We start from the raw sequence: 9,579 nt of genomic DNA on the forward strand, positions 1-9,579 counted from the left end.
TTCCGCCCACGGCAGAAATACGGGGACACGGCAGGTAACTGTGGAAGCACGTAGCTAGAGAAACACTTCCGAATATCAGAATTAACTCTCAGTTTCTGCCGTTTGCAGATGTGATAGCGACTTACCGGGAATTCCAACGGCTGAAATAACAGGGTAGTAAATGTCTTCTATCCGCCACATTACTGTATATCCCACTTGAGTGACGCAGTGAACGCTATTGTCCTGAATTCCACAGCTCGGCAAGACACTCTGGGCTGAATACAGCAACAAGCTATGATTTATACAGGGGATCAATCTGCAGTAACGGAGTCCCACCTTTGATTCTGCTATTGAACCAACAAATTACATCACCGGTGTCTCGGGTCCAAAAGCTGTCGGCATGTAACACAAACACTTTAATACTATTGGCATTAGCTCACTTAGATCCTTCTGCGTAATTTTACCAAAATGTGCAACGAGACCAATAAGTGAGCAGTCAGCGGCTCTGTTTACAACTTTTCCACAGCTGTATTGTCAGCGGTCACGACTGTTCCCATTTTCCAACCTGAAACTTTCACTGTGGCTCTCTTCCCACAAGCATTCCGGAATCGATGTTTCCAGCATTTTCGGCACTTTTCACAGTCACGCCTGCTGTTTCCTCTGCAAGTAGAACCGGTTTCCCCTCAGTGTGGACGTGATCTAGGGACACATGAGAACCTTCCCAGTTTCCTTCTGCAGACTTTCAATTAACGTCATTGATTTTTTAATATATATTCAGCAGATCCACTTTGGTCGGTCAGACACCAAAACCACCCCAACACGTCCCACTATGTGCCACCAGATATGAAATGTACTCGCTGTACCGACAAGCTGTGTAGTTCTTCATCAGCACTGGACCACATCAGTGTTTACCTCATTTTGATCAGATTCCCAGTATAATGTTTATTTCCAATAACATGAAGCTCAGAGCTGTGCACGGTTCCCTCCATCTCTTAAACCATCTTCCCACATTGTGTGTGTGTGTGTGTGTGTGTGTGTGTGTGTGTGTGTGTGTGTGTGTGTGTGTGTGTGTGTGTGTGTGTGTGCGCGCGAATTTCCTGCCCGTGCTGTGGACTTTTAAACCATAGTGACGGACAAAGCCGCTGTTGAATCCACCTGAGGAACAGTTGGATTTTGAAATATTGTGGAGTTCAATTAGCTGTAGGAATACAATTGGCTGTTAAGGCTGCCACTCGCTGTTCTGTGAGTTATGAGCGCAACCACCAACACGTTTGTCTCTGAGAAATACTGGCATGATTTAACAGAATATATTCTCCCATGTACAGAATCCGCTCCGTATACCGACGTTTTCAACTCCTGCTTTGTCCTTAAGGTATCCGTGTAGTTAGCATTCCCCTCGCAGTGTCATGGTAGAAAGAAATGCAGGACCGCCAAATAAGGCCAGCTCTCTCTCTGTCCCCCCTCCCTTTCTTTGTGGAGTGTAAGGAGGGGTTGAGTTTCCCAGCAAGGGGGCTGGGTGGAGATGAGATCCTGGGCACCCAGGGTGAGGGGGACAGCAGAAACCTCAAATCAAACTCGTCCGAAACGAAGACAGGATGTTACAGTGGTTTATTGATTTCATCGACAAATGTAAATTAAACGATTTGTGAGCTGCTGACGTGCGGGAATAAATGAGTTGCTCCCGACTCACTCACAGTCACACACAATTAGCTGACCGGCGACAACCAGGGGCAGTTTGAATAATCAGTCCCGTTTCTCACTGTCACTCTGCATCACGGAACTGATGATTATCAAATCACACTTCAGGGCCGTGTCCCAGATCACCGCAGATCCAGGGACATTTCTGAACCCTTGCGAATTGCTTCTGGAGTGCGGAAAGATAAGGGCGGGAGTTAAAGGGGGGTGGGGGGTTATCGGCCAAATTGTCTCCATCTTGTGGACGGGTATATTCACACATTCAGACGTTTACAGGTACAGTCTCAGTCCGGGTCTAGACTCCTGTAGAGACTCCAGTTCATTCTCCCCAGTCCCACTGAAATTATTCACCGCCAGCCTGAAACGGATGGAAAAATAAAGATGAAAAAGAAACCAGATTATATAACCGTGTCAGTAACAGGGTACTGGGGTACCAGAAAACCCGCGGATCTGATGAAATTTTTATCACATTGAACATTAACACAGACACTCACATGATCTGCTCCAGACTCGGGTGGGTCAGTATGAGCCGGCGGAAAGCGGGGACAGACTGGTCTGTGAGCGGGTTCCATCCCAGGTCCAGCTCTATCAGTGATCGGTTTGTACTGAGAGCGGAGGCGAGATCCTCAGCACCAGAATCTGTAAGTTCGACATGGTTCAGACTGGAAATGAGAGATAGATTGAGGGTGAAGGACACAGAGAGACAGGGGCAGTACAAATTTCCAGAATTTATCAGTAACACAATTACTGATCACATTAATGTTCAGTGTCAGACACCCAGTGTCTGTAAACACAATCTCCCACAGTCTGGTACTCACTTCAGTGTCTGTATTTTACACTCCGAGTTCCCAAGAGCCGCAGACACCAGTTTCACTCCTGAATCTCCCAGGTCATTCCGTCCAAGACTAAACAGAAACAGACAAATTAATGAATGGGTCAGAAGGAATTTCTCTCACTCGGTTATTTCAGGAAACATTAAACCCTTCAGTAAATCACTGATCAGTGTTCCCATCACTGTCAATGTCCCTCACTGACCAGTTACAGGGGATTCACTGATGTCAGTAATTTAGTCTGTCGGTGTGACCTTGTAAACTCCTCATATTCTGTCTCATTGCGCGATGGTTAGGAAAGTGTTCCTGACCTGTGAGTGGATCGGAAGGGACAGGGTTGAAGGGGTAAAGTCCCAAAGTGAGGAAGATTTGTGAATAGAGAAATGTCGGTGGGAAATGACACCATCTGAGGAAAAGGATGGAAAGACGGGACATGAAGGAGGAAGGGGGATGTGAAAGAGAGATCCCACAGGACGAAGCGGGATGGAGAAGAGAGATTCCACAGCAGGAACGGAGTTGGGGAAGAGACATCTCACAGGAGGAAGGGGGATCGCATTTGTCACAATTCTTCACAATCATATTCACTATAGTTTTACCCAAATCCCTTTACATTGAAACAACACAAAGGAACAATTTCACAGTTCAGAGTGAGAGAAAAATTAAGTTACCTCAATACCTGGAACTTGTGCAGCCAGGGTCCCAGCTGCTGGATTCCTTCACACAAAATGTGGCAGTACGACAGGTCGAGACGTTTTATTGTATCACAGAGTTTGACAACATGAGACAGGACCGCGCAGTCAACTGGGATCAGTGTCATTCCACTGAATGAAAGTTCTTCCACAGATCCCAGTGCGGTCTGAGTCAGTTCACGATTCTGAGACTCAAACAGGTAGTGAAATGTGTTCAGGAGCCTCCTTTTACCAGCTTCACTCGATGTGTTTTCACTCTGGCGTTTAACCTCCTCCTTCACCCAGTCCATCACCCGGCAGGTTGTTTCATGAGGAAATGGACCCAGAAACTCCTCCAGACCTCGAGCTGTCATTGGGGAGGAGAGACCAGCAACAAAACGGAGAAATACCTCAAATCGCCCATCTGTCGTATTGTGGGCTTCAGTGAGGAATTTCAGGATATCCTCGGGATGTATAGTCAGGAATTGTGCGACTGCAGCTGCAAACTCTTGGATGGTGAGGTGTGGGAATGTGTACACCACACACTGGGCAGAATCCTCTCTCCCCAAAAGCTCCATCAGGAACCCAGACAGAAACTGGAATGGCTGCAGATTGTAGTTGTTCAAATCTCCATCTGTAAACACAGTTCTCTTATCGGACACTCCTCTGAAGGCCATCTGACCAACCCTGAGTAACACATCACGGGGTTTCTCCATCTCACGGCTGTGGTTTTTCAGGATGCTGTAAATATAGTAGGAATACAGTTGGGTGATGGTCTTGGGAATTTGCTGTGGGTCCCTGCCTCTTTGTGTGAAGAAAGGGCCGAGTGCAAGTGCGAGGATCCAGCAGTAGGAGGGGTTGTAGCTCATGGTATACAGGATCTCGTTCTCCTTCACGTGTTTGAAAACAGCTGCCGCCACCGTCTGATCATCAAAATGCTTCATGAAATATTCCTTCCATTGCTCACCAGCAAATCCCAGGATTTCTGCCCAGACCCTGATATCTGCCTTTTCCAATAAATGTAACGCAGTGGGGCGTGTGGTCACCAGCACCGAACACCCTGGGAGCAGCTTGCCCTGGATTAAACTGTACACAATGTCAGACACTTCACACCAGCACTCGGGATCTGGACACTGGTGCTTAGGTTCTGTATCTCTCCATTTGTCTGCAAAATAGATTCTGTGTTTGAATTCATCCAAACCATCGAATATGAACAACAATCCCTGTGGGTTCTTCCAGACATCTCTCAGGAAATTCCCAAAGTAAGGATACTGATCCAGAATCAGTTCCCTCAGGTTTGTTCTGCAGTTAATGGAGTTTAACTCCCGGAATTTGAAACTAAAGACAAACTGGAATTGTTGGAATATCTTCCCCATGGCCCAGTCATAAACAATCTTTTGTACCATTGTTGTTTTCCCAATCCCCGCGACTCCGGCCACTGCTGCTGATCTCCCAGATTCGGATTTACTTCGGGAAAAGCTGCTCTGGAATAACTGATCAGTCTGGATTTTTTCCATCTCTCCGTGGAGATGTTTCTCTCTCCAACGCTCGTGGTCTCTGCGTCTTGCCAGCAGCTCATGTTCAACCAGTCTCCGATCTCGAACAGCAGAAATGACGATGAGCTCAGCGTATCGATCAACCAGGTGGAAAACCTTCACCTTCTCCCTCACCAGGATCGTGTTCACTCTCAGTGTTTCAGTTTGTGCCCGCAGAGTCTCCATGTGTTTCTGTTGAACATCTTCAATGGGAACAGACAGTGTTCAAACTGTTAGATGTCTCAACTCAGAACTCATTATTTAAGCACACAAGAGTGAGCCCAAAGCTATTGCATTAGTTGAATTAATCAATGAATGTCCGTACAGTAAAGTAAATTTGCATAACAGTCCCCTGACTGAACAGAGAGGCCTGGTCTGGATAAACACATGGTCATCATATTTCCATATTAACTGTGCTGTGAAGATGAGAATTTCCCTGGTAGTTTACTGACCCCCGACTGTCCCGTACTGGACACCCTCTCACTACAGCCACAGATATCACTGTTCATGTGGAAGAAACTTTTAATCCCCATTGTTGAAGAGGTGTGTGTGGAGATAGAGAAAAGGGACGTTGGCATTCTGTCAAAGGAACAGGTCGGGGAATCACAGCTCCCCCCTCCCCTCTCAACATCACTGATTCAAAATGCAAAGAAGTATATTCGCTGATCAGCATCTGCTCTGTGGCTGGGTGGCTGGGGGAGAAAATGTCAATGTCTTGTTCAGGAGATTAAGACAGTCAGCATTTTGACACAAACCACAGACAATCCACCCACCCCCCACTTCCATCATCACAGATGATGCTCAGCTCACTGGGTTCGTCCAGAAAATGGTTCGAGACGGCAGATCTGCATTACCGGGTCTCTTAAAGAGTCTGTGTTGTAAATGCTCAACAGATCCAAGATTGAATATACACGAGTGTAAAGGAGAAGGAAATAATTGTTATTCTGGCTCTGATGAAGCTCAAACTCAGATAGTGTATGCAATGGAAAACTCAGTATTTTTTTTTCAATCGTTCTGGTGGTGGGGTGCGGTTGTTAGTTGTGGATGTGTTGATCTGTCTTACTGCTTGAGGAAAGTAACTGATTTTGAGTCTGGTGGTCCTGCTGTGGATGCTATGTAGCTTCCTCCCTCATGGGGCGGGGCAAACAGCCCATAGGCAGGATAGGTGGGATCCTTCCTAACGCTGCTGGCCCTTTTCCAGAGCCGTTCTGTATATACGTCCCTGATGAGAGGTGGGATGGGGGTGCCGGTGATACGTTTGGACAGTTTTGACTACCCGTTGTCCTGTTAGCCACAGTTATGCAGCATGTTGGCCTGCCCTCTGCATCACAGCTGTCGAAGGACGCTAATGTAGATGTGAGTACAGGTCAGCCAACGTCTGTGGAAACGGGAGAGACCACTGGTCTATGGCTTTAAATACACGTTTGAAAACCATGTTGTTTACAGCTCGGGAGTTAAAGAGAGCAGAGACCGAGGAATTTTGGTAGCAGCCAGCATGAAGTCTCATTACACTGTGATGTTTAAGCATTCTCCTCATTTAGATAATAGTCCACCCTATTGTTTCTCTTGCCAAAATGCATTATCATTCATTCCCCAACATTGTAATCCATTTGCGACACTCTTCCAATTCGTCGAAGTTTTGCTGCAATCGCATTGCTTCCTCAGCACTATCTGCCCCTTCGCCAATTTTTGTATCATCAACAAATGCGGTCAGTAAAGGAGCCCAGCAGAAGCAACTGATTGGGCAACCAAGGTCAAGTGACCAAGCGGTTTTGAAAGACTGATACCAATAAATAGAGGGGTAGCTCAAGTGGAGCGGCCAGTGCAAAGCTGCCAGTAGAGGTCTGGAGCTTTGGGGCTTTGACTCATGGAGCGGCCTTGTCGAGGGTAGAGCCTTGTGAGGGAACTGCGAGTCTTTGGCTTGAGAGATTTTGGCAGTTTGACTGTGCAATCAAGTCAATTACGATTTGAATATCTTAACAGAAAGCAGTTAATTAGATAATTCAAGATTTGAATAGCTCAGAATCAGCAGAAAGCAGCTGATTGAGCAATCGAGCTCAGGTGACCAAGCAGCTTGAAAAACTCAGACAAATAAATAGAGGGGTAGCTCAAGCGGAGCGGCCAGTAAAGGAGTTGAGCTTTGCGGCTTTGACTCGGGGAGCAGCCTTGTTGAGGAAAGGTCCTTGTGAGGAAAGAGCGAGTCTTTGGCGAGGAAGCTGAGGGAGGAGACTACGCCACAGTTGGTGAGGGTGAGAGGTGGTGAAGAGATGACAGGTAAATTGGTTCAGTGTGATGCTTGCCTGATGTGGGTGGTCAGGGACACTGATGGTGTTTCCGGCTGCTACAACTGTGAAAAGCGTGTCCAGGTTCAGATCCTGAAAGACCGTGTTAGGGCACTGGAGAGGCAACTGGATGACCTCAGGTTCATCCAGGAAAAACGTGAGTTTTCTGGACAGGACCTACAGTGAAATCGTTACATCCGAAGATAACAGAGGAGAGAACGGGGGCGACGATGAGGAAGAGATGGAAGCTTGAAGTACAGGAGACCCCGGGGGATGTGCCTCTTGAAATCATGTTCACCCTCTTGGAAGCTTGGGACAGAAGACACTGCCAGTCTGAGAGGTGGACGGGTCTGCGAGTCAAAAATTGGCACTGAAGCAAAGCCAAAGAGACAGACGACTGGCAGAGCTGTGGGTTTTAGATTCTTAGACCACTTGGATCAGTTTCGGGGTAAGGATGAATTGTACAAAAGGGACGGGTTGCACCTTAGCAGTCAGGGGACCAGCATTCTGGCAGGCAGGTTTGCCACTGCAACACGCGTGTGTTTAAACTAATAAGTGTGGGGAGGAGACGAACTGGAAATATAAGGATGGAGTTAAAGGGAAAGAGTGAATAAGAAAAGTTAAGAAAGACATCAGAATTTACGGGGCAGAAAGCTCAGGAGGGGATCGGAGAGTATGGCCAAGTGCAATAGGACCAATGTGACAAGAAGGGGAGTAATGGATTAAAAATATTATATATAGATGAGCTTGAATTTCAGTTGGAAGTTGGTAAGTATGATGTTGTAGGAATAACAGAGACATGGCTGCAAGAGGACCAGGGCAGGGAAATGAATATTCAAGGATATACATCCTATCGGAAGGACAGACAGGTGGGCAGACGGGGTGGGGTGGCTCTGCTGGTGAGGAATGAAATACAGTCCCTTCCAAGGAGTGACATAGAATCAGGAGATGCAGAGTCAGTATGGGTAGAACTGAGAAATTGTAAGGGCAAAAAGACCCTAATGGGAGTTATCTACCGACCCCCAAATAGTAGCCTGGATATAGGGTGCAAGTTGAATAAAGATCTAAAATTAGCATGTTGCAAAGGTAATACTACAGTTGTAATGGGGGATTTCAACGTACAGGTAGACTGGGAAAATCAGATTGGTACTGGACCCCAAGAAAGGGAGTTGGTGGAGGGCCTCTAGATGGATTCTCAGAGCAGCTTGTGCTGGAGCCTACCAGGGAGAAGGCAATTCTGGATGTAGTGTTGTGTAATGAACCGGATTTGATAAGGGAACTCTAGGTAAAGGAGCCATTAGGAGGTTGTGACAATAATATGTTAAGTTTTAATCTACAATTTGAGAGGGAGCAGCAGGATCAGTGATTCTCACCGTGGCTAACAAGGGAAGTCAAGGAGAGTATAAAATATAAGAGAGAAGAAGTATAACATAGCAAAGATGAGCGGGAAGCCAGAGCACTGGGAACATTTAAAGAACAATAAAAGATTACTAAAAAAGGCAATATGCGGAGACTATAAAGGAGGATAGTAAAAGCTTCTTTAGGTATGTGAAGAGGAAAAAGTTAGTTAAAACTAAAGTTGGGCCCTTGAAGGCAGAAACAGGTGAATTTACTATGAAGAGTGAGCAAATGTCAGACGAGTTGAACAGATACTGTGGATCTGTCCTCACTAGGGAAGACACAGAGAATCTCCCAAATATAATAGTGGCCAGAGGACATAGGATAATGGAGGGACTGAAGGAAATTCACATTATGCAGAAAAAGGTGTTGGGTAGTCTGATGGGACTGAAGGCTGATAAATCCCCAGGGCCTTATGATCTGCATCCCAGGGTACTTAAGGAGGTGGCTCTAGAAATCGTGGACGCATTGGTAATTATTTTCCAATGTTCTATAGATTCAGGATCGGTTCCTGAGAATTGGAGGATAGCTAAAGTTACCCCGCTTTTTAACAAAGAGGGGAGAGAGAAAACAGGGAATGATAGACCAGTTAGCCAGACATCAGTGGTAGGGAAGATGCTGGAGTCAATTATAAAAGATGAAATAACGGCACATGTGGATAGCAGTAACAGGATCCGAGTCAGCATGTATTTACGAAGGGGATATCATGCTTGACTGATCTTCTGAAATTTTTTGAGGATCTAACTATGAAAATGGACAAGAAAGAGCCAGTGGATGTAGTGTACCTGGACTTATAGAAAGCCTTTGATAAGGTTCCATATAGGAGATTAGTGGGCAAATTAAAACACGTGGTATTGGGGGTAGGGTATTTACATGGATAGAAAATTGATTGGCAGTCAGGAAACAAAGAGCAGGGATTAATGGGTACTTTTCAGAATGGCAGACAGTGACTCGTCGGGTACCACAAGGGTTGGTGCTGGGACCGCAGCTATTTACAAAATACATTACTGATTTAGATGAAGGGATTAAAAGAAACATTGGCTAATTTGCAGATGACACAAAGCTGGGTGGTGGTGTAAAATATGAGGAGGATAGACTCCAACGCTTCAATCACTTAGGTTAGGCAAACTGGTCTGTAATTCCACAAACAAGAGAAAATCTGCACATGCTGGAAATCCAAGCAACACACACA

General features: G+C 46.1%; 1 protein-coding gene across 1 annotated transcript; it reads right to left on the bottom strand.

Annotated features, from left to right (window-relative positions):
* Window positions 1–1,889: 1,889 nt before the first annotated feature.
* Window positions 1,890–3,869, bottom strand: LOC132386099 (NLR family CARD domain-containing protein 3-like). The gene is made up of 4 exons (XM_059958398.1): window positions 3,173–3,869; window positions 2,493–2,579; window positions 2,169–2,336; window positions 1,890–2,032 (listed from the first exon to the last, which is right to left on the bottom strand). Exons 1-4 carry the CDS (start codon window positions 3,847–3,849, stop codon window positions 1,945–1,947), a joined length of 1,020 nt encoding a protein of 339 aa, XP_059814381.1. The 5' UTR covers window positions 3,850–3,869; the 3' UTR covers window positions 1,890–1,944.
* Window positions 3,870–9,579: the final 5,710 nt, after the last annotated feature.

The sequence above is a fragment of the Hypanus sabinus genome, unplaced genomic scaffold, assembly GCF_030144855.1.
Source record: "Hypanus sabinus isolate sHypSab1 unplaced genomic scaffold, sHypSab1.hap1 scaffold_100, whole genome shotgun sequence".
Lineage (NCBI taxonomy): Eukaryota > Metazoa > Chordata > Chondrichthyes > Myliobatiformes > Dasyatidae > Hypanus > Hypanus sabinus.

Excerpts from the sequence above, each read along its gene's own strand:
- LOC132386099 (XM_059958398.1), bottom strand. The coding sequence starts at position 3,849 with ATGGCCTTCAGAGGAGTGTCCGATAAGAGAACTGTGTTTACAGATGGA. Across the intron at positions 2,337-2,492 it reads TGTAAAATACAGACACTGAA|TCTGAACCATGTCGAACTTA; the intron begins GTGAGTACCAGA and ends TCTCATTTCCAG. Across the intron at positions 2,033-2,168 it reads CCGAGTCTGGAGCAGATCAT|GCTGGCGGTGAATAATTTCA; the intron begins GTGAGTGTCTGT and ends CATCCGTTTCAG.